Here is a 24998-nt window from a genome sequence, read left to right on the forward strand (position 1 = left end):
GTCCATCCATCCATCCATTCATCCATCCATCTATCCAACCATTATTCTGTCCATCCATCCATCCATCATCCATCCATCATCCATCCATCCATCATCCATCCATCCATCCATCCATCCATCCATCCATCCATCATCCATCCATCATCCATCCATCCATCATCCATCCATCCATCCATCCATCCATCCATCCATCCATCATCCATCCATCCATCATCCATCCATCCATCCATCCATCCATCCATCATCCATCCATCCATCCATCCATCCATCCATCATCCATCCATCCATCCATCCATCCATCCATCTTCTCACTGATCTCTGTGAACTGAAGGCAGAAACTTAATAAAATATTTAGAAAACTTATTGATGAGGAAAATAATCGGCCGTTAGCCTGAAAGATTCCTCTCTTGTTGTTCTGGTAAGTAATCAGACCGGGTCAGAACCGAACTTTAGAAAGTTGAGTTCGCTGCAGAACTGCGAACACAGTTCATCCCAAAGTTACAGAACCGGACCGAAGAAAAAGAACTCACCTGGTTCTGCCGCCGAGGATCCAAACCAGCAGGCCGAGCAGGAGGACCAGCAGGAGGAGCAGCAGCGAGGACATGGTACCGCTTCAGTCCGGGCGTCTGAACTGACTGGGAGGGTGGGAGGTTCTGCTGCTGTACACCGAGACTTTCACAATAAGAGCCGCCTCAGGACTGAACCCACACTGTCTGGCCCAGAGAGACGCTGTATGACACGGTACTTCCGGTGAGGACCTTCATAATAAGAGGTGCTTCAGCACCTTCAGAATAAAGGCGCCTCATTCCGGGAAGGACCCCTCAGGTGACCATGGTGACTGTTAGAGTTGTACCCGTCCTGTCCAGAACTGCTGACCCACTTCTAGAACAAAGCAGCAGAAAAAAGGCGAACAATTTATATTATGGTAAGCCAGAAGTATGACAAACATTGCATCATATGTTGTATCTTTTTATTTTGCCGGATTAAATCAGCCTGGCTGAGGATAACTGAAATTCAAAAACAACCATCATGTTACAGTCCAGAATTCTGCTGTTTTGGTGGGAAGAACTGCAGACTCATGTCCACAACAGAAAGTATCCATCCATCCATGGTTGCCAGGGTAACAGGTCCAGCAGGGAAACCATTCATCTTGCCAGCAACACTCTCCAGTGCTGAATCTGTCCTGCGAGGAGCAGCAGCTCCTCTGGCTGATGGAGCTCCTGTCCTTATCTCTGAGGCAGTCTGGCTGAATGTCATGGACCCAGCTGAGGAGAACTGCCCTAGATCAGAACCAGATTTCAGTTTTCATGTGGACCACACCATCTTGAAACTTTCTAACTGAACTTTAACATTCGACCCAGTATTGAACCAACAGCTGATTATTCACAGAAAGTTTCCACACCTGGAACGTTGGGAAAAAACTGGACTCCAGGTGATTTGCAGCTTCAAAGCCAGGGAAGCACAGGTCTGTGAGAGAAAGGACAGCGTTCTGATCCGATATACCAAACAGGATGAAATATTAGCATCAGAAGCTTGTTGAAGCGGTCCAGATGTTTCCCATCAGCAACCCACAGACAAGGTTTACTGGACCAGAACAAAGAAAATATATTAGATGGGATATTTCTGAAAAAACGACTTCCCCTCTGAGTTTCGACCAGTGAAACAAGTTCACTCTGGGTGTCAGGCAGGCCTGGGCTTGGTTTCTACTGGACTCGATGAGTTCACTGCTCTAAGATCAGGGAATTTTCAGGGCAGAAAACGTTCACTTCCTGTGTGTTCATGTGGGCAGTTCGGATTGTGCAACTCTCCTGGAAAAGTCTCTGGAATTTGAACATGGAGCAGGTTGTGGAACCGTTTGGTTCTTCTGATGGATCTGCTCCTTCATGCAGAGATTTTAACCTGATTTAAACCAATTTATGGAGGTGGTGACATCATACATCTGTTTCTGTGAGGACGTGTGCAGACCAAGACCTTCTGCACAAACAATACCACCTGCAGTTTGCTTACCGAGCAAACAGGTCGGCAGATGATGCTGTTAACTTAGGTCTACACTTCATCCTGCAACACCTCGACCATCCAGGGACGTACGCCAGGATCCTGTTTGTAGACTTCAGCTCGGCCTTCAACACCATCATACCAGACATCCTCCACCAGAAGCTCACCCAGCTCAACGTCCCAGCCTCCACCTGTCAGTGGATCAACAGCTTCCTGAAGGACCCGCAGCAGCAGGTGAGACTGGGGAGCATCTTCTCCCGATCCAGATCAATAAGTACTGGTGCCCCCCAGGGGTGTGTTCTATCCCCACTCCTCCCTCTATTGAGTGCCTTGTTGCTGAAAAGCGCTATACAAATAAACTTGACTTTACTACACTAATGACTGGACCTCAGCGGACCCGTCTGTGAAACTCCTGAAGTTTGGAGATGACACGACTGTTATTGGCTATGTGCACAAGATGGTGACCGCTAACTTCTGGTCGAAACTTGTGAGGCCGGGAACTTCCGGGTAAACGTCCCTGGCATTCCGGTTGGATTGTTTTGATAGCAACCAGTGGAAAGAAATAAGTATGTCAATTGTCCAGAGGAAAAAACTATGCTACCAGCGAGTGAGCGGATCGTCGCTACTAGAGTTTCCAACCGTCCCTTGAAAAACAGAATCGTCCCGTATTTAGAATAAAAAGTACGCGTCCCGTATTGAGCTGAAACGGGACGCAAGTAGTCCCTTATTATTAGATGGATCAAAAATCTTCACTTAAAATGTTAATAGAATTAATAAATGATGGAGTGCTTAATATTTAACATTACGGTAAATTCATTACCAGCCATATCCTGCTCTGTGACCAATGAGCTGACAGAATATTTCGGCTCATCTCATTGGCCAGCAGGTACCATAGATACCAGACAGATAGATAGATAGATAGATAGATAGATAGATAGATAGATAGATAGATAGATAGATAGATAGATAGATAGATAGATAGATAGATAGATAGATAGATAGATAGATAGATAGATAGATAGATAGATAGATAGATAGATAGATAGATAGATAGATAGATAGATAGATAGATAGATAGATAGATAGATAGATAGATAGATAGTATCCCCAACATCCAGGCTATTGTACCCTTTGACCTCAGCACACCTTCTTCTAGTGGGTTTGTGGAAAATATTTTCTCCATCATGAAAAATAAGTTGACTGATGTGAGGAACAAATGTTCTACAAAATTAATGAGAACTGAGCTAATTTTCAGTCTAATTAATGAAATGTTCTGCTCAGAGTTTTACTCGGTAGTTCTGAAAAACGAACAACTCCTTGCAGCAGAAAGAGCTCAAATGAAATATAAATGGAAAAAATAGGTTGTTTCTACATAATTCAGTACTGCAGTTTTTAGTTCACTAGTTCAATATTTATTTCACTACATCTGTACAGTCATGGCCTTTAAGACACAAGTGTTTATGTTTACAACGTTTCTACAGACTTTTTGTTTGCACTAAATACACTATTAGGAAAATGTTTTGCATTATACTGTTATGCTTTTTTATATTGTTTTAAGTTAAGCAGAACGGAGGTCTTTTCAATAGTGGTTTATTTATTTTAGAAGGATATTTATGTCTAGTAATTTTATTTTGCACAAAGAATAAATTATTTTATAAATTGCTGAATAATTATTTTTCCATGGATATTTGTATCAGTCAAAAACATGCATCAAATTAAACTTGGGTTCAAGTCCAATGTTTCCAAAGTCATTTCACACAAAGAAAAAGGGTGGAAAAAAAATCACCAGGTAGAGGTGCAGACAGTGGGGTTGGATATACCTACCAGGAGGTGTCCTTTATTTATTTATCAAGGAGTTGGTGTGGAAATATAAATGTCTTATCAGTAGTAGCTAAAGCTAAGATATATTTGGGATTTGCTGCTTATAGATTAATTATTATTAGGAGTTTTTAGTTATGCTTTTGAGAGTTAGAAAAATCCTTAAACAGTAGCTTCTAGTGTGGTCACACAATGAGTGTTTATTATTCAAGGTTAAAGGTTAAAGGTTGCAGGTGTTTTCTGTCTGTATCGTGAGAAGCTGGCAGTGGATTAGGGAGGCATGGTTCTCCTCTCACTGAAGATTCCTGAAGACGTGTGGGAAACATTTCTTTAATTAAATGATGAAATGTATCTCTGTTTCTTTGATACTGTTGCTGGGGAGACATCCACAGACAGAAATGATTGTGTCTGTGTACTGCATAGCAGCGTGGGGTATAAAATGTAATGTAACGCAGCCCCCAGTGAGACGACACACAGAGGTTTCCAGGTACCAGTGTAAGTGTGATGTCTCCTCTCTGAATTCAGACTGGTTTTAATAAACTTGTGGAAACTGATCTCTGACTGAGGATTGTCCTTTAGGTGCCAAATAAAAGAGTCGGGGAGAGGTGAGGAGTAATGTAAGAATTAACGGACGGCCAGTAAAGTTTTCCTACCTCAACATTGGCAACCCTAGTCGCTACACTGTTGTGTACCTCGATGTTCGTGTTCCTCACGGTATAATTCTAAAGTTAGCTTTCACAGCTTCCCTGCTGATAATGTAGCACGTCAGCAATGGCTAGCCAAAATCCGGAGAGATAACTTTAGCCCCACTAGAGACACACGGGTATGTAGCCGACATTTCTTACCCAAGGATCTGATAGATACACCGGGGGGCAGGAGATGGTTAAGAAGGGGTGCTATTCCAATTTTATTTGAGTGGAACAACCACTCGTTGCCTGAGAAAAGACCCGGTGTGTGGGACCGTAGGCCTCGGGAGGAATCTGCCACTGCAGATCCGCATGTGGACCCTTCAGAATCGGACGTTTGTAGCTCCTGATCATGATTACTGTGTTCCACCGACAACTGGAGTAATGGCCAACGAGTTACAGATTGAAAATGCGGCTCTGCACAAGAGAATTGAACAGCTACAGAGCCAAGTGGAAGGACTGCAGCTGCAGATCCGTTTTGGTTTGTAGTGCTTTGCAGGCTCAGACGACGAAATCAGGTTCTATACCAGGTAAGTTTGTATTTTTGTGGGCTAATTATGCTGTGTTAACATATTGTGTTTTGTACTGTAGTATTCTGCACATGCATTGGCTCAATGTAATATATATATATATATATACATATACAGGTGTTGGACAATGAAACTGAAACACCTGGTTTTAGACCACAATAATTTATTAGTATGGTGTAGGACCTCCTTTTGCGGCCAAGACAACATCAATTCATCTTGGGAATGACATATACAAGTCCTGCACAGTGGTCAGAGGGATTTTAAGCCATTCTTCTTGCAGGATAGTGGCCAGGTCACTACGAGATACTGGTGGAGGAAAACGTTTCCTGACTCGCTCCTCCAAAACACCCCAAAGTGGCTCAATAATATTTAGATCTGGTGACTGTGCAGGACATGGGAGATGTTCAACTTCACTTTCATATTCATCAAACCAATCTTTCACCAGTCTTGCTGTGTGTATTGGTGCATTGTCATCCTGATACACGGTACCACCTTCAGGATACAATGTTTGAACCATTGGATGCACATGGTCCTCAAGAATGGTTCGGTAGTCCTTGGCAGTGACGCGCCCATCTAGCACAAGTATTGGACCAAGGGAATGCCATGATATGGCAGCCCAAACCATCACTGATCCACCCCCATGCTTCACTCTGGGCATGCAACAGTCTGGGTGGTACTCTTCTTTGGGTCTTCTCCACACCGTAACTCTCCCGGATGTGGGGAAAACAGTAAAGGTGGACTCATCAGAGAACAATACATGTTTCATATTGTCCACAGCCCAAGATTTGCGCTCCTTGCACCATTGAAATCGACGTTTGGCATTGGCATGGCAGGAGAGTGAAGGAGAACAAACCTTTTGACCGCGTACTACCAGTGTCTGTGTGTGGGATCATTGATGAGCTCTTCAACGTGGCTAAACAGCAAAACAAAGAACTGAAGCCATTAGAGACTAGATTATGAGGTTCTCATGCAAGCTAAAGCTAAAGCTAGATGTATGCACCTACTCAATCACTTTTCCAAACAGCTAGAAATGCTTACTACTTAACTTACACATCAGTGACATAAGAACCTCAAAATATAGTCCTGTTTTCGTGGAACAGATGAACATTTCCTGTTATTATTTCACCCTACTCTGAGTTCATGAGGCTTATCGGGCTTTGCATGGATCTGTAACAGACCGCCCTGATGAGTCTTTGTTGGACACTGTGGTGAAGACAATAAAACAGGGTAACAGGGTAGAAATCTGAAACTACGACTTTGAGGTTAGGTTAAAACAGACTTCATATAATTGCAGAAAGCGATAACGCATTAGTTTTAAAGTAGAAAGAAAGTTGTAAAGTAGATACGACCTAAAGCTAGTTAGCTGAACAGTGACTGAATGTGCTTAACGCTTACCTTCATAGTTGTCAATGTAATTCGACACGTAAAACTTGAAGCCCTTTTCTTTTTTGCAACGTGGCGCTGATGATAAGGCTCGAATCAAGCGGAGAACATCGTTGACTGAAACTTTTGGGAGGTCCTGAAGGCAGCGGGTGTAGTACAGCGCCATTGCTTTAGGTGAACAACCGAACAGGAAGTACTCGCCCTCACAACTTCCAATTACCGGAAGTTGTGTAGCCACATCATGCAACGAGCCAATCGAACTGATCCAGGAGAGTTATGAGTCTGCATACAGACAGGAGGTGAGGATCACCATCCTCAATAACACTGTCTCTGCTGCAGACCACTTCCAGTTCCTAGGAACCACCATTTCTGGAAACCTGAGATGGTCCTCACGCATAGACAATGTTCAGAAGAAGGTCCAGCAGAGACTGAACTTCCTGAGGCAACTCAAGAAGTTCAACCTTCCACCTGCTGGTGATCTTCTCCACTGCCATCATTCAATCTGTCCTGTCTTCATCCATCTCAGTGTGGTTTGGATCATCCACCAAACAGGACAGGTCCAGACTACAACGAATAATCAGGACTGCAGAGAGAATAATCAGAGCTGACCTTCCCTCTATCCAGGACTTATACAGGTCAAGGGTCAAGAAAAGAGCTGCTAACATCTCTGCAGACCCCACACACCCTGCACATAAACTGTTCAGGCTTTTACCAACAGGTGGCGCTACAGAGCACTGTCTGTTAAAACCAGCCGCCACAGAGACAGTTTCTTCCTCCAGGCTGTTTCTCTGATGAACTCCTGACAGTCAGAACTCCAGAACAACACCATCCATACTTGGACTGGTCCCACATTTTATTCTGTTATAAAGTCAGTTGTGTTTATATGTACATTTAAAAAGATATTTCTCACTTCCATTTGTTTACAGGTCCTTCTCAAAATATTAGCATATTGTGATAAAGTTCATTATTTTCCATAATGTCATGATGAAAATTTAACATTCATATATTTTAGATTCATTGCACACTAACTGAAATATTTCAGGTCTTTTATTGTCTTAATACGGATGATTTTGGCATACAGCTCATGAAAACCCAAAATTCCTATCTCACAAAATTAGCATATTTCATCCGACCAATAAAAGAAAAGTGTTTTTAATACAAAAAACGTCAACCTTCAAATAATCATGTACAGTTATGCACTCAATACTTGGTCAGGAATCCTTTTGCAGAAATGACTGCTTCAATGCGGCGTGGCATGGAGGCAATCAGCCTGTGGCACTGCTGAGGTCTTATGGAGGCCCAGGATGCTTCGATAGCGGCCTTTAGCTCATCCAGAGTGTTGGGTCTTGAGTCTCTCAACGTTCTCTTCACAATATCCCACAGATTCTCTATGGGGTTCAGGTCAGGAGAGTTGGCAGGCCGATTGAGCACAGTGATACCATGGTCAGTAAACCATTTACCAGTGGTTTTGGCACTGTGAGCAGGTGCCAGGTCGTGCTGAAAAATGAAATCTTCATCTCCATAAAGCTTTTCAGCAGATGGAAGCATGAAGTTCTCCAAAATCTCCTGATAGCTAGCTGCATTGACCCTGCCCTTGATAAAACACAGTGGACCAACACCAGCAGCTGACACGGCACCCCAGACCATCACTGACTGTGGGTACTTGACACTGGACTTCTGGCATTTTGGCATTTCCTTCTCCCCAGTCTTCCTCCAGACTCTGGCACCTTGATTTCCGAATGACATGCAGAATTTGCTTTCATCCGAAAAAAGTACTTTGGACCACTGAGCAACAGTCCAGTGCTGCTTCTCTGTAGCCCAGGTCAGGCGCTTCTGCTGCTGTTTCTGGTTCAAAAGTAGCTTGACCTGGGGAATGCGGCACCTGTAGCCCATTTCCTGCACACACCTGTGCACGGTGGTTCTGGATGTTTCTACTCCAGACTCAGTCCACTGCTTCCGCAGGTCCCCCAAGGTCTGGAATCGGCCCTTCTCCACAATCTTCCTCAGGGTCCGGTCACCTCTTCTCGTTGTGCAGCGTTTTCTGCCACACTTTTTCCTTCCCACAGACTTCCCACTGAGGTGCCTTGATACAGCACTCTGGGAACAGCCTATTCGTTCAGAAATTTCTTTCTGTGTCTTACCCTCTTGCTTGAGGGTGTCAATAGTGGCCTTCTGGACAGCAGTCAGGTCGGCAGTCTTACCCATGATTGGGGTTTTGAGTGATGAACCAGGCTGGGAGTTTTAAAGACCTCAGGAATCTTTTGCAGGTGTTTAGAGTTAACTCGTTGATTCAGATGATTAGGTTCATAGCTCGTTTAGAGACCCTTTTAATGAGATGCTAATTTTGTGAGATAGGAATTTTGGGTTTTCATGAGCTGTATGCCAAAATCATCCGTATTAAGACAATAAAAGACCTGAAATATTTCAGTCAGTGTGCAATGAATCTAAAATATATGAATGTTAAATTTTCATCATTACATTATGGAAAATAATTAACTTTATCACAATATGCTAATATTTTGAGAAGGACCTGTATATTGAAAAATACATCTTCACTGAGAGCAAAGTGTATCAATCAAATTCCTTGTTTGTGTCATCAACTTGGCAATAAAGCTGAATCTGATTCTCCTGATGCTGTTCAGAGGAAACTCTGAAAACATCACAGCAGATTCACCTCATTTACATCTTCCTGCTCTGGATATAGAGCTCAGATTATTGGACTGTTGGAGACACTTTCTATTTATGTATTTATCTATATTTTCTTTGAAGCATTTTACAGTCTGTAAATATTAAAATAATTCTATACGATATTGTTTGTAATTTTGTTCACTTTTTATTCATAGTTTTTTATTATTGTTTCTGGATCTCTGCACCATGGAGCCGGTAGCGTTTTATTCATTTACTGTTGTTCATTGGAGGAGAAGATCTCTCCTTTCTCTCTGTCTTTCCTCCATCTTCTCTGCTTCAGACACTCTTAGGTTCACTAAAGGTCCTCCTCACTAACATCTCCTCACGTTAGGAGCTCTCTGAAGACCTCAGATGCTTCATGAATAACTTTTATCTTAATGAGGGACAATTCTAAGAAAAATCTGAGAATTTCTCAAATTCTCTGATTTTTCTTAGAATGACGTCAGTAGGAGCTACTATTAGTCTCAGGGTTCTTTGGGAATATGGACCCTAATCTCTGGATCTCAGCAGCGACTGACAGTAAACCAAACCGGTTACAATTACTGTCGATATTCAGTGAAAGAAGTTTGTTCAGGAGGAGAGGATCATGGAACGGATCAGAGAGAAATGATTGTTCTACCTGCAGTTAGTTTATTAGCATTCAGTTGGAAATTATGTAGCATTGGATTAGTTTATATGTGCATCTGGAGCGCCACCTACTGGTGAAAACTTAAAGCTTGGTTCTTCTGCTTTACTGATGGATAGTTCCCCAAGTCAGTGGGGATTTATTTATGAACAGAACTGCAGTTTAACAAAAAGTACAATGTTAATGGATCGGAACCTTTAAACTACTGAGGCACTCAACTCACAGTACGAGAATCCTTATTGGTTCTGGTCACTTTCAATTTGGACTTTGAATATAATAATTCTTCATGTTTTGTTGGTGGGTCCAGAGATTATTTCCTTGTACTGGATTTTAGAACCACACATAAAGACACGCCCACGCCGACCCAAACGGCGGCAAGAAAAAACATGTGGAGTCCAGACCGACACATTCTTCACCAGAGCTACCAGACTGAGCTTGAAGGTTCTGCTCAGTATCTTGGCTGTTCCGGGACTGGGCTTGTCTGGGCTGGGGTCTCAGAGGTTCTGCCTGGAACGTGCTGCAGCCACTCCTCCAGCGTCAAAGAGTCACCGATCTCTTCTGCTCCTCGTGCTCCTTGGTGGTCCATCAACTACTGCTGTGTTCACTGCAATGTCCAGTTGGTTAGTCATCACCTGTTTATCAGGCTGGATCTGGAGGTCCAACAGAACCAGAACCAACACTCTGCACATGTACACCAAAACTGCCAGGGTTCTGGGGCTGAGAGAACCATCTAAAGATTCTACTGAACTGTTCCAGCTTGTTTGGCCTTCAGCACCAGCTCACTGGTTCTACTCACAACCCAAACAGCTTGATTCATTCACGGGCTTGGTCCAGTTTGATCCCTGAGGAACCGAAGGAAAGAAGCGGTTCTATGAATAAAAACGAGGCGGCGGGTTTCAGGCTGAACGACTTTATTCACGCGCTGCACACCGAGGAGGACGACGAAGGGTTCAACAGGATCCGTTCTGGAACTGGAACCTCTCGGTCCGAGTTTCACTGGACCCAGTTTCCAGTGTGTTAATGACGGCTCCATAAAAACCCGGAATTTTTACTCAACCTTGAAAGGGGCAGTGGTCCAAACCCAGTTCTGTTGGGGCGGCATCCTGGTTATGTTCCGGATTTAAATGGTGGAATTCTGCAGGATCTTAGGAGTGATCCGTCCATTTAAATCAGGAAAATATCTGGAACATGTGGGTGACTGGTCCTCAAGAACCGGTACTGGATCCAACGCTGCCTTAAAGTGGTTCATCCCTTCTGTTGTTCAGCCGGAATCCGACTTTCCTGAAGAGATTCTAGATAAAGTAGTTGGGTTCTGAAGTTGTAACTTTCACTTCAGGAATCTGCTCAGGATTTGGTCGGGATCAGAGGGTTCCTACAGCGAGTCACATAACGGATCCGTTTGGTTCTCATTTCTGACTCTGGGAATGATCCGGATTTATGACTATGATCACAACACAGATGGATCATCTTCCATAGAAACATCTTTCCAGGAGGAGCAGATCTCATAAAGAACCAGCAGAACGTTCCTGGACGTCAAACTGAGCTGGTATAGATCTGTTTGTTGTAGAACCAGAACCGAAAATGGGCCAAGAAGGCAAAAGTGTACGGGATATACTGGAATTTCAAACAGGACATTTAGTCAGTTTTCAAACCAACTTAATATGTGGGTCGACAAGCTGCTGTTTTTGCTCGGAATGTGATTGGACAGAGCATGTTAGAGGCGGAGCTATGAGTGGACACCTGGCAGGTACACAAACACAACGGGAAAAACAGCATCCCGTCAGGAATCATTCAAAGCTCTGAAAACACACTGGAAAATGGAGGAAAAACTGTGGGAATGTTTATTTGTTATCAGGGCTTCATCACTAAGAAATGATCCAGTTCTTTGTTCTGGGAAAAATCCACAGGTTTTTGTTTGTTTCTGGGAAAACTGGGAATATTTATATTTTTCTAAGAGACCTTAGTACATCTAGGAAGAAGTTAATTGGAACATTTTTCCTCATCAAAGCTGACAAACGGATTCTCTGTGCTGTGTCCGTGGATAAAAACCGCTTCCTACATTGGTTCCTGACTTTCTGACCCATTTAATATTCATTCTGCTCAACAGGAACCGTTTGATCCAACTGGCTCCCCGTCTGGGAACCAATCGGCAGGTAACATCTGGTCCGTCAAAGTCTGGTTTCAAGGCATTCAGTCAGGAAAAGTGTAAACACAACGACGTTCCAGAAACAAAGCGTCTGAAACTGGAACTGATCCGAGACAAGGAGGCTGCAGCAAAGTTCTCTGCTAACATCAGCTGGAAGTGATTCTGATCCGAGGGATGATGAGGACTGACAACACTTCCCAACATGCGGAAAGCTGCCAGCTCCTAGGAGTCGGATCAGAACATGCGGTTTGGATTAAATACTCAGCAGAGAAGTTTGAAGTCCAACACGTTATTCTGGATCAGAACCTGCTGCAAACTCAGTTCTATCACTCATATAGAATAAATAGGAAAACTTTTGGGTTTGTTGTTCTGACGCATTTGTTCAGTTGCTGCAGAACTTTTCTTGCTTATTAAGACACTCTGGTTAGAGTCCAACAGCTGGGAGCGTTGTTCTGTCTCAGCTGGGAGATTTGGCAGCTGGTTCTGGTTCTGAGAGGCAGCAGGTGGTTTGAACAGAGGAAGGGGGCTGAGGTGGTGGTACTGTCGGATCACCAGTAGAAGGAGCGGGAAAGGAAGTTGGCGGCTGCTCCGAGCCAGCTGGTCCCCTCCTGGCCCGATCCGACCCGGCTAACTGCCTTGTCGGGATCTTGAGAAGGACTCTCTTCCTCCGGCAGGTACTCTGGCAGATCTGCGTTCTGTTCCACCTCCACAGAACTGTCATCAGGAAAATGGATCAGAACCTGGAGACAAAAACAGAAAAAACAGGATAACTGCTGGACCTAATATCTAATTCTGGAGTCCCACAGGGCAAAGTTCCAGGTCCCCTGATTTGTTGTTGTTTGGAAAGTCCATAAAACCGGTTCACGTGGTTCTGGTAAAGCCGGTCGGAACCACATGACCCAAATGATAAGGTTTAAGACAAGGAGCTGAAAGAAACGAGTCAAACCGCTACGGTAAGCCCGGGTAAACGGGCCTAGTTAAACCAGACACAGAACTAAATGTTGAACCTTTTCCCACCAGAACAAACGGTCCAACAGCAAGCTGGAGGCCCGGCGTCATCCTGGGATAGCAAACATTTCTGCTCAGCTCAAACACCAGTTGAGTCTTTTTGGTCCCAATCCAAAAAACTTGGAAGTGAAGAATCCAGTGGACGCTGGCGGGTCCAGTCCTGTTACAGGAACAAACGGGGTGACGGAAAAGCTCCTGGAAACCAGAGAGCTTTAAGACCGAGCCGGACAGAGCTGGAAAACTTCAGGATCACCTGGAACGAGGCCCCATGTGACCACTCTGACATCTTGGTTGGAGGACATGGACATGGACATCTGCTCAGCATTCTGACAGGGAACAATCCCAGTCAGAACCTTTTGTGGGAATGAGAAAAACTTTATAAGATGCTTAAATTTCCAAGGGAGGATGTTGTGAATCCCAACTGTGGAAATTTAAAAGAAGCAGCTTTTCTGCTGGAGGTCTCAATGCTGAAGCCCAACTTTTCACAAATAGTAAAGAAAACGATGCTGTGGAGAGGATACGCAGGGTCAGAGGTCAGCCCTCTATTTGCAGGGGTTCCCCAGGTCCAAGTTCTTCAATCCCTCCTGGCACCAGTCGAGGCCAAAGGCCATCTATGTGGAGGAGTCCCGGGTCACTCCAGGGCTTTAGTTAAACTCCTCCTGGGTGATTCTGGCTCCGAACGAATATCTGCTCTTATTTCCAAGGGTCCGATCCTTAGAGAATACTAGAGTATGGAGACACTCTGGAGTTGGACAAGTGGGAGACAACTGCTGGGCCTTTCAGAATTAACTGGTTAAATTGGACAACGAGGGACAGCCTTGGGTCAAACAGGGTCAAAGATGGCAGGTTGATTTAACAAAACATTTGAAATATTCTCCGTTCTGGCAGAGGAGCTAGAAAGTCACCAGCCCACAAGAAGCAGAGGTTCTACCTCAGAGTGGTGGGAGAACTCCATGTCCACACAGACCGTTTCTCAGAGCCCACTCACTCTTCTGCAGGCCCAGACATCACTGACGGACATCCTGAGAGCTGAGCTGGAGATCACAGGAGAACCTTCAGAGGAGAGAACTTCCAAGCTGAGCAGACCAGCTCAGCTCTGCTGCCCCCTGCTGGTTCTTAATATGACTCCATCTCTAAATCTACTTCCATGGAAGAGTCGCCATGGAGGAACTCCGTTCAGGAACAGAGGTGCATTGGATCACAGCTGGAAAACTTTTCCCAGTTTAGATCCTGAACATTATGGCTCTGAGGCTGGACTTCAGTTCATTTATATGAAGCACCAATTCAGAACAGTCGTCCCAACACAGCTTCCTAATGTTCCAGTGGAATGGAAGTTCAAATCTGTTCAAATCCTGCACTACAATCACCTCATCAGCCCTGAACATGAAGACAGGTAAGAAATCATTCTGCAGGAGAACTGACCTCGTCTCCGTTCTCGGCCTTCACCACCTGCTGAGCCGTCATGACCTCCGTGGCTGCGATGGCCGACGCTAGAGCCTGGAAAACCAGGAAAGACACGTCATCAGAAGGAAAAACGTTTCCCAGGAATGTTTTAATACAGTTTGCATTTATCCCGGTGATGATGCTGCAGTTTCATTAAGGAAAAACATCCATTTGTTCTGATTAACATGATGAAGCTACACAACCTGCCTCACCTCGGCTTTCAGATCGGATCGAATCCGGACAATGCACCTCTTCACGGCCATCTGGAAGGTGAAGCTGATGACCCCTCGGATCTTCAGCAGGGTCTCCTCGCAGAGACTCCGCCGGCCCTGCAGATGGACAGAGGATCAGAAACCTGCAGCATGTTCCGCTGCGTGTTTCTGGAAATGTTTGGGAACTCACCGGGTCATCCAGGCCGTCGATCTGCAAGATCACCGTCTTGGCTCTCTTGTTGCTGGAGCCCAGGAAGAACTGAGCTTTTCGCCGTCCACCGACGGGCGCCGACTCAGCCGCCTCTGAGCCGTCAGCAACACCGGCCGCCTGCAGGAGCTCGTAGATCTCAGAGGCCAGCAGCTTGGTCTCTCCTGGAGTGGTGGACCTGCAGCAAAGATCAGACTGAGGCTACACTGAGGCTCATCTCATACAGTTCTGTTAGACTGAGCCGGGTCAGTACAGATGATCTAACAATGAGTGCATGCAGTGTGTTAAACATGAGAACGGATCGAGGTATGCAGATTAGATCTGAGCCCGCTAGGAACAAGGTCTAACAGTGGGAACAGACAGAACTGGTTGGAGTTTCTTCTGAAGCTTCTCCTTCTGAACTTTTTCTGCTTTAAAGAAATCTGTTTTTTTCTTAAGGTGCTGAGGACTAAATCTGGCTCACAAGAATCTGGTTCTGATGTGACCCATTTGTCAGATTAAAAGAACCTTTAGAAAATAACTTTCCAGCAGGCATTAAACATACTTCTCATTAAGCCCATCTTTCTGTATTAAATGTTTTTATGGTGTGATGAAATATTCTGATCTTAAATGCTGTGTTTTCATTGGCTGGAAGCAGAAACTCGTCATATGTGTGGAATTAATCTATATGTTTCACCCAGTGATGGAGTTACTGGACCGGGTCGCGGGGGCTACAGACTCAGCAGAGACACCCAGATGTCCCTCTCCCCAGACACCTCCTCCTCCTCCTCCTCCAGGTGGAGCCCAAGGCGTTCCCAGGCCAGCTGAGAGACATAGTCCCTCCAGCGTGTCCTGGGCCTCCTCCCGGTGGAACGTGTCTGGAACACGTCCTGAGGATGAAGGTTCTCTCAGTGCTGCATTTGATCCAGTCGACCATAATATTCTCTTAAAAAGGCTGGAATATGCTGTAGGGATCAGGGGAACAGCGCTAGGCTGGTTTAAATCTTATCTGTCTGACAGATTCCAGTTTGTTCATGTAAATGATAAATCATCTTTAAACTCCAGGGTTAATTGTGGAGTACCACAGGGTTCAGTACTTGGGCCAATTCTCTTTACTATATATATGCTTCCAATAGGTCAAATTATCAGGCAGCATGGGATAAATTTTCACTGTTACGCTGATGATACTCAGCTTTACTTATCCATGAATCCTGATGAACCCAACCAGTTAGATAGACTACAAGCATGTCTTGAAGATATAAAAACTTGGATGACTTTAAATTTTTTGTTTCTAAATTCAGACAAGACAGAAGTTGTCGTCTTTGGATCGAAGTCTTTAAAAAAGAAACTGCTTAGTCAATCACTTAACCTGGATGGCATTAAATTGACCTCCGATAATAAAGTAAAAAACCTTGGTGTAATCTTTGACTAGGACATGTCATTTAAATCCCATATTAAACAGGTTTCTAGGATTTCCTTCTTTCATCTCCAGAACATTGCCAAAATTAGAAATATCCTGTCCAGGAGTGACGCTGAAAAACTAGTCCATGCATTTGTTACTTCAAGGCTGGACTATTGTAATTCTTTACTATCAGGATGTCCACAAAATGCAGTTAAAAGCCTTCAGCTGATTCAAAATGCTGCAGCAAGAGTTCTGATGAAAATTAAAAAGAGAGATCATATTTCTCCTATTTTAGCTTCCCTTCATTGGTTCCCTGTTAAATCCAGAATAGAATTTAAAATTCTCCTCCTCACATATAAAGCCCTTAATGATCTAGCTCCATCATACATCAGAGATCTGATTGGTCCATATGTTCCTAACAGAGCACTTTGTTCTCAGACTGCAGGTTTACTGGTGGTTCCTAGAGTCTCTAGAAGTAGAATGGGAGGCAGATCCTTTAGTTATCAGGCTCCTCTCCTGTGGAACCAGCTCCCAGTTTTAGTCCGTGAGGCAGACAAACTGTCTACTTTTAAGGCTTAAAACTTTCCTTTTTGATAAAGCTTATAGTTAGAGCGGCTTAGTTTATCCTGAACTATCTCTGTAGTTATGCTGCTATAGGCTTAGGCTGCTGGAGGACATAATGACCACTTTCACCCTCTTCACTACATTCTCATACTACTCTCCAATTCTGTATTATTTGCTGTTATTTCAGCTTTTAACTTTGTTCTCTCTTTTCTCTTCCTAGAAGCTACACCTGGCCTGACTCTGTGTCTACCTGTGACACCTTTCTGGAGAGGGGCATCGTCCGAGCTTCTGCTGGCAACAACTTAATGCTCACCTTCTACAGATGATCCACATAGCCCTGTCTTTCAGTGTTTAACCCTTTCTCTCTCCTAGACATGGCTACTGACTGAGCTTCTACTGTAACTAACTCTATGTTCTCTCTTTCAGACTCTAACCTTGAAAACTGGATCAGAGTTTATCTGTTCTTTCTTTCTAGATGAAACGACTAAAGGAGCTACATCCATTAACATTTACTTTTCCTTCCCATAGAAAGTACTCCTGGATCAGTGCTTCTTTGTTCTCTTTGTGTCTCTGCTCTGTTCTCTCAAACCTCCAGTCGGTCGTGGCAGATGGCCGCTCACACTGAGCCTGGTTCTGGTTCTGCTGGAGGTTTTTTCCTGTTAAAAGGGAGCTTTCCTCTCCACTGTCGCTACATGCATGCTCAGTATGAGGGATTGCTGCAAAGTCAACACCAGTGACTGTCCACTGTCTCTACATGCTCATCCAGGAGGAGTGAATGCTGCAAGTCTCTGACTGGATGCAATCTGCTGGGTTTCCTTAGATAGAAAAACTTTTTATCCAATTTGAATAAATAACTGAATCTGACTGAACTGTTCAATGGTTACGATTAATTGGAATGTATGAACCTGACTGTTGTGAAGAACCTTGAGATGACGTGTTGTGAATTGGCGCTATATAAATAAACTGAATTGAATCGAGGAAGGCGTCCAGGAGGCATCCAGTATAGATGCCTGAGCCACCTCAACTGGCTCCTCTCGATGTGGAGGAGCAGCGGCTCTACTCCGAGCTCCTCACCCTATCTCTAAGGGAGTGCCCGGCCACCCTACGGAGGAAGCTCATTTCAGCCGCTTGTATCCAGGATCTCGTTCTTTCGGTCATGACCCAAAGTTCATGGCCATAGGTGAGGGTAGGAACGTAGACCGACCAGTAAATCGAGAGCTTTGCTTTTCGGCTCAGCTCTCTCTTCACCACAACGGACCGGCACAGTGCCCCCATTACTGTGGCAGCCGCACCGATCCGTCTGTCGATCTCCCGCTCTATTCTTCCCTCACTCGTGAACAAGACCCCGAGATACTTAAACTCCTCCACTTGAGGCAGGAACTCCCCTCCAACCTGAAGAGGACAAGCCCCCCTTTTCCAGTCGAGTACCATGGCCTCGGACTTGGAGGAGCTGATCTTCATCCCAGCCGCTTCACACTCGGCTGCGAACTGCCACAGCGCATGCTGTAGGTCTTGGCTAGAGGGGGCCAGCAGGACCACGTCATCTGCAAAAAGAAGAGACGAAATCCTCTGGTCCCCAAACCAGACCCCCTCCGGCCCTTGGCTGCACCTAGAAATCCTGTCCATAAAAGTTATGAACAGGACCGGTGACAAAGGGCAGCCCTGCCGGAGTCCAACATGCACTGGGAACAGGTCCGACTTAGTGCCGGTAATCCGGACCAAACTCCTGCTCCGCTCGTACAGGGACCGGGTGGCCCCTAATAAAGGGCCCTGGACCGTCCCCCAGAGGGCACCATGAGGGGCACGGTCGAATGCCTTCTGCAGGTCTACTAAACACACGTGGACCAGTTGGGCAAACTCCCATGAACTCCTGAAGACCCTGCAGACGGTGTAGAGGCGGAGTTATATTCTCGTTTATTGACTAGGACTGTAAATCCACTCCTGTTTGAGATGACTGGATCCAGGATTCATCTCCGCAGCTGCATCTAAACTCATCTGAAGTTCTACATCAATCTTCTGTCCTTCATGGAAGAAATAAGTGGTTTTGACATCAGGGTTCTTTCAGTACCAGAAGAACGTAACTCACTTCTGCACAACGTTCTGCAGGCTCAGCATCATTCCCAGTTCTCCCTTCAGCTTTTCCCTGTTGGGTCGACATTCTGCCAGGTATCGGATCGCCTGCAGAGAAACAGAGAAGTTGAGACCAAAGGAAACAGAACCAGTTCATCCTGATACAAACCAGTTCCTATAATGTTCTGCACAACTACTTCTTTGTGAGGGACTGAAATAGAAAGTGAGGAATGCAGGTTCTGTTTGTCTGCAGAGAAGACCTGCGTCCCTGGTTCCGGTTCAGTTTGGGAACATCTGATCAGATTTGAAGCTGTGGGTGAAGTATCGGCACCATCTCTACACCTCAAACACCATCCTGACAGGTTCTGGTTTAACATCCTACAACGGTTCATCTCTACGCCTCAAACTGATTGGACAGTGGCTAATCCCACAGACCAATCAGAAAAGAGATTATGTTGTTGCATTTAGAGTTCTGTGGAAAACAGAAATGGGTCAGAACATCAAATTCTATGTAGGAAATCCAAAGTTAAACTCTTAAACCAAAACGTGTATTTCTAAAAGAAATTTCCAGGAAGCCAGGAGTCTGGTACCGGAACCCTGCTGCTCCTAAAACACCCGGGCTCATTTCTCACATCTATAATTCTTAAAAACCCATTTTCAACCCAAAACCATCAACTCGCTGCGGATGCAGAACATCTGGATGAACAGTTCTGTTCGGTTCTGAATAATAAGAGTCAGAGCAGACGGGTCATTATCTAACAGCTCTTAGGAAGAGGCAGAACACCATCCTGACTGGTTCTGGTTTACCAGACCCGCAGAACATCATCCTGTCTGGTTCTGGTTTAAATGTGACCCTAACAAGAACATGTGCTATTTTGGCAGTCACCAGAACCAGCATTAGGAGCTTTACAGAAGCAGGTTACCAGGCTGATCTCCAGGTACAGCTTTTGTTTGACCCAAAGATGTACCGTAGCTTTTTACAGAACCAACCAAAATCCATTTAGATTCCTGCAGATCAAGCTTCCTGTGGAGAACCTGAGGGAATTAAGTCCTAAGATCTGGAACCAGCAGGACAGAGGAGGACTCACCAGCAGGGCGGAGTACACCACCTGAGGGTTGGGGTGGTCCATGAACAGAATGAGGCCCGGCAGGCAGCCGTGGTCCTGGACTATGGCTCTCCGGTTCATGGGGTCCGCAGCCAGGTCTCTCAGCTGGTTCACCACGGCCAGCGGATCCGGCTCGGCACTCATTGCTGCTGGTGGAGTTAATCAGTCATTTAAAGGAAAACCTGGAGGAGGAACAGAGGAACAGGGTCAGACTGGTTCCAGGATCCAGCCACAGAACCCTGAGTCCAGGTTCATGATCTACTCATCTGGACCACACACAGATAGCGTTTTTCCACCTAAAGAACTCTGGTTCTTGAACCGGTTCGGTTCACGTGCCTTTGAACTTTGAGCTGCGATGCGGGTTTCCTCCAGCTTTGGGAACGGATGAGTGGGCGGCCCGGAGGGAAGCGTGGTACCGAGACAGCGGACCTTCCTGAGCTGATGCAGAAAGACGGCGACTCCTTTTCCGTATTAAATGCAGGAACAATGGATGACGATGTTTTCATCTGCAGATGAAATGTAAGCTAGGAGTTATACAACACGTGTTTTTACAGACATGAATAATATTTAAACGCTCCGTCCTTCGTCTTCGCCGTCGTACTTGTTGCTTCTATTGTCTTCGGCTTCGACCCGTCCGCCGTGACGCCACGGTTCACGCAGAAGAACCAAGTATTCTACGGAGCCCGAGCTGAACCAGAGTTCACGCTCTGGAAGCTCTTTTTGTTGGTGGAAACACGACTCGCCGGTTCTAAGTCACGTTCAGGAACTGGAACTGGGGTAAGAGAGTTCCTGGTTGTCCTGATGATTCTGTGCTTGGCCCAGTCTCTCTCCTGCTGCCACTAACTCTACTGTTGGATGTCACATTGTTGGAACCACCGGCTCAGAGCTTATCCATTAGGTTTCATCTCTTCCTACACAGGAGCTGCTGCCTTTAACTCTGCCGGTGCTGCTGGGTTCCTGTGTGTCTGTTCTAGAAACAAACTGAACCACAGGTACCAGGAGAGAAATATGCGCAGGAAACCCTGACCCATCTAATCTCACAATAAAACTGAATATTAAAGATGAATCTGTTGCTGGTTCTGAAGTTTTCACCTTCATCTCTCAGTCTGGGCTCACTGATGCAACTGTGACTGGAAGTGTAAGGAGGAGACACCGAGCTATGCTGAGATTTCTGTATAAATCTAGAAGCTGCTCACTGTATCTGGAATTTAACATGTCTTGTGGACAGGTGGAAACATGGTCAGGAATGGTGTGGATGGTTGAACTGACCTTCTGCTTCAATGCTATGAAGTGTTTTTAAAGGTTCTGCTCATCTCCTGCAGGTTTTCCTCCTTCATTGTTTGTCTCATGTTGTCTGCAGAGAAGACAACTTTATAATGCAACACATCTTCTGTTTTTGTGAAATGGTGATTGAGACTTCTGAGGGCTGCATCCAATAAAGGGAGAAAGACTTCCCTTCTGAATGCCTCATCTGGATGCTGCGCAGTTTTTTGTTCTACTGACTCAGGAAGCTTTTTCTCCATATCTAGCTTCTACTGTCCACAGCATCTGTCTGACAGGAAGACAGATCACTGTCCTTAAAATGCTTGAGGTAGGCTCTTACACCTTCTGCCGCTCTCCTAAGTGTTTCCAAAGAGACATTTGGACGTTGCAGAAGTTTGCTCATGTGATTGATTGGTACCAAACCGACCAAATCAGAGTGAAACGCCAGAACTTTAGTTCATTGTGTAGATTTTTGGCAGTGGACAAGGCTTCACAGTTCTTTTTTTCTACAGCAAAGGTCTGCAGGGCTGACATGCCTCACCTTCACACTGTCTATCCGGAACTGGACCAGACCCACCAGAACTGCTCCAGATCTCATTCTCTGGACCATCACACCACTCTCTGTCAGAGGAGCAAAGCTCTGCAACATGAAACCCATCCGGACCTGCTTGGTTCAGCAACAAATGAGAGCTCCTGTCTGGTTCTAAGAGGTCCAGTTTGAACATGTTCTGAAAATAATTTCGTTTAATTTCATCTCTTGTTACCAAGCGATTTTGTTTCTTAATGTGATGCTTTTGTTTGGATCTGTTAGAGGTGCAGGTTCTGTTGAAAGTTCTGTTCAGGGAAGCAGTTTCTGACTGAGAGCTGACCCAGAACCCCTGTCAGCCGCAGCAGATGGTCGGGTACTGGTTCCGCTAGAGGTTCCTACCCACTGTGACCACATGCTTGCTCCGGCACAGGAGGTCTGGATCAATCAGCAGAACTTCCTTAGATAGAAACCAGTTGACTAACTCTGACTTGGATCAAACTGGGATGGGTGGTACCGCATGTGATTCGTTGGTACCAGACTGATTTATTCTTGGATACGAGTTAAATCACATGTGTTGTGATATGAAGACCGACTCCCTCCTTCAGAACTCATCCAGAACTTTTAAAACGCCTGGGGCGAGCAGGAAGTCTGTGGGTTCCATTAGAGTTCGGTTCGGACCCGGATCATACTATCAACTGTCCCGGTTCTCAAGTTCTGGCTTCTGTTGTATGCTAATATTGCTAACTCACCTGTGACAACCACCGGTACCGGAACCAGCTCTTAGGTCCGGCACTCGTCCCCCACAATTATCTCCCTTAAGTTCCGGTCCCGGTTCTGTTCACTCGGAACTTCTTTGTTTTTGGGTTTATCTCCCTTTCTCAGGTCGAGCCTTCGGTTCTTCCTGCTGAGAGGCGAGCCGGGCTGCCACGTGTCAACATCCAGCTCTGTGATTGGACGCCTGGCTGCGCTCTGACCTAGCCTACCAATGAGCTGCTCTGTTCCTCAGCTTCCCGATGACGTCAGAGCGGATGGAGCTGTTGGTAGAAGTAAGGCAGGCCGTTGTGGCATTTTTCCCAAAACAGCCAGCGAACATTCAGCAGGCAACAGTTTGGACCGCTCAGTGGCAGAACCAGCGGTGCTGACGCCCGATGTTTTTCCGTTACTTGTTTAACAATGTAATTTTGACAAGTCGTAATTAGGTCTGAGATATCTTGGATTCTAATTGAGGATGTGTGGCCCTTGACGAATGACGAATCTATCTTAAATTGCCATTCAGGATCTAAATTTAGTTGTGACAAGTCAAAACTCATTTTTAGATATACAGAATGTAATTACAGATAGTCAGACGAAGCGGATTTTATGTTAAAACTGCCTGCCATACAGCAACGGCAGCGGAAATACCTCGGAATATCATCAGAGGCAGATTCTGGTTCTGCTGCATGAACCCCCGTGGACCAGCAGAGGGCAGCACATACTAGTCAAACAGCTCAACTCGGTTCATTTATACAGAACCAACTCCTCACACAGATCGTATTCAGGAGTCGAGAATCAGAGCAGTCCAATCCTAAGAAACATGAAGGTGACATAGATCATCATTTAACGCCGCTGTTTGGGGGGAACAAAAGATTGACACTATTTTTAAGGAGGAACCTGTAGATATTCCACAGAGAAACAGAAACAACATTTCCTTTCAAGGTCCTCATTGTCTGCTGAGTTTCTGTGTTCAGGCAGCAGAGACCCAGTTCAGCTTCATTAGAACCTAGAGCAGCCTAAACGTCTGCTCTCACTTTAAACCCAACTGTGCTTCCTTTGGCTTCCCTTCTAAGTCAGTAGAGTCATTTCTAGACACCATGAGGGCCCCAAGCAAGAGGGACAACATATAATAACTACATCCTGCTTTAAACAAAGGACATGTTAACCAGAGTCTTGCAAAAGAATCATTATATGAACAACAATTATTATTATTATGCACATTATGTGGCATTTACAGCACCACGTTTGAAGAAATGGAAATACACAGCTAAGGAACACATTGAAAACACATTGGGTCTCAATTGGAAAAGAAATACTGATAAGGAATGGGTAATATGTTAGGAACAAAAAGATGGCAGACCATTCAATGTAAATGAAAATTATCAACCTACAGAGGGCTTCATCTGAAGTCACTGAGACATTATAACTGAAGAACAGATGCAGAAGGCTGGTCTAGTTTGCTAAAATGTCATCATAGCAACTCAACATGGTCCTCAGTAGTTTGTATGGCCCTCAAATGCTCCTCATGAGATGACGGATGGTGTCCTGAGGTATCTCCTCCCAGATCCTGACCAGGTTATCACTGAGTTTCTGGACAGTCTGAAGTGCAACACGGTGGTGTCGAATGGACCTAAACTTGATGTCCCAGAGATGTTCTATTGGTTTTAGGTCAGGGGAACATGGAGGCCAGTCAGTGGTAAGAGTTCCTTCATCCTCCAGGAACTGTCTGCATACTCCTGCCACATGAGGCCAAGTATTATCATGCACCAGGAAGAGCCCAGGACTCACTGCAGCAGCAAAGGGTCTAACAACAGGTCTAAGGATTTCATCCTGATACTTAATGGAAGTCAGGGTGTCATTGTCTGTCCTGTACAGGTCTGTGCGTCCCCCATTGATATGCCTCCCCAGACCAACACTGACCCCCCACCAAACCCATGAAGCTGAACAATGTTGCAGGCAGCATAACGTTCACTGCAGCTTCTTCAGACCCTTTCATGCCAGTCACATGACCCCAGAGTGAAACGGCTCATGTGCCAGTGCCGAACGTGACAAACCCAGTGTTCTCTGGTAAATGCCAGTGGAGCTCCACGGCACTGGGCAGTGAGCACAGGGTCTACCAGAGGACGTTTGACTCTCAGGCCACCCTCATATAGTTTCTAATGGTTTGGTCAGAGACATTCAGAGGTTCCTGCAGAACCATTCTTGTTTTATGGTCGCCTCATTGTTCCCCTTTAGTGCAGCTGTTGTTAATATCATTAACACCAAAACAGCTGACACTGATTAACAACCCCTGTACTACTGAACTGACCAGGTCAATGACCCGACTATACTCTGATTAAAAAGTCTTCCTTTCATCTTTTTGAGCAGCGTTTGCTCATATAAGTTGTTGTGATTATCAAACTTTTCTAAGCATTTACCACTATAGCCAGTATCTGTTCAGGAACCATTTTATTGAAAAATGGGTGTAAATTAGGACTATACTACATAGAAACAATTAAGAACAATAACCAACAATGTCTAAAACTAACCCGACTGACCTTGGTTTTGTCCAACATCCATTTTGGGTTAGCGGACAATCATAGCTACCAGA

General features: G+C 45.1%; 2 protein-coding genes and 1 long non-coding RNA gene across 5 annotated transcripts in view; all 3 read right to left on the bottom strand.

Moving 5' to 3' along the window:
- LOC124869309 (cytochrome P450 7B1) overlaps window positions 1–845 on the bottom strand; it is a 16230-nt gene extending 15385 nt beyond the window's left edge. Inside the window, exon 1 of one of the 2 annotated variants that reach the window (XM_047367105.1) lies at window positions 531–845. In XM_047367105.1, the coding sequence (XP_047223061.1) occupies window positions 531–604 (74 nt within the window). In that variant the 5' untranslated portion in view covers window positions 605–845. The remainder of the gene's footprint in view (window positions 1–530) is intronic. The other variant, XM_047367106.1, reaches the window with a different exon arrangement.
- A 108-nt stretch (window positions 846–953) lies between these two features.
- LOC124869353 lies at window positions 954–2020 on the bottom strand. The gene is made up of 2 exons (XR_007038562.1): window positions 1403–2020; window positions 954–1280 (listed from the first exon to the last, which is right to left on the bottom strand). It is a non-coding gene; the product is annotated as an uncharacterized LOC124869353 (long non-coding RNA).
- A 9523-nt stretch (window positions 2021–11543) lies between these two features.
- Window positions 11544–22608, bottom strand: LOC124869317 (armadillo repeat-containing protein 1-like). Of its 2 annotated transcripts, XM_047367121.1 has the most exons (8): window positions 22405–22608; window positions 20200–20369; window positions 19846–20045; window positions 18774–18865; window positions 14725–14920; window positions 14535–14651; window positions 14302–14376; window positions 11544–12611 (listed from the first exon to the last, which is right to left on the bottom strand). In XM_047367121.1, exons 3-8 carry the CDS (start codon window positions 20005–20007, stop codon window positions 12420–12422), a joined length of 834 nt encoding a protein of 277 aa, XP_047223077.1. In that variant the 5' UTR covers window positions 20008–20045; window positions 20200–20369; window positions 22405–22608; the 3' UTR covers window positions 11544–12419. The 2 variants fall into 2 exon arrangements, with proteins under 2 accessions (XP_047223077.1, XP_047223076.1); XM_047367120.1 differs by lacking the exon at window positions 20200–20369.
- Between the last annotated feature and the right edge of the window lie 2390 nt (window positions 22609–24998).

Source organism: Girardinichthys multiradiatus, chromosome 6, assembly GCF_021462225.1.
Source record: "Girardinichthys multiradiatus isolate DD_20200921_A chromosome 6, DD_fGirMul_XY1, whole genome shotgun sequence".
Lineage (NCBI taxonomy): Eukaryota > Metazoa > Chordata > Actinopteri > Cyprinodontiformes > Goodeidae > Girardinichthys > Girardinichthys multiradiatus.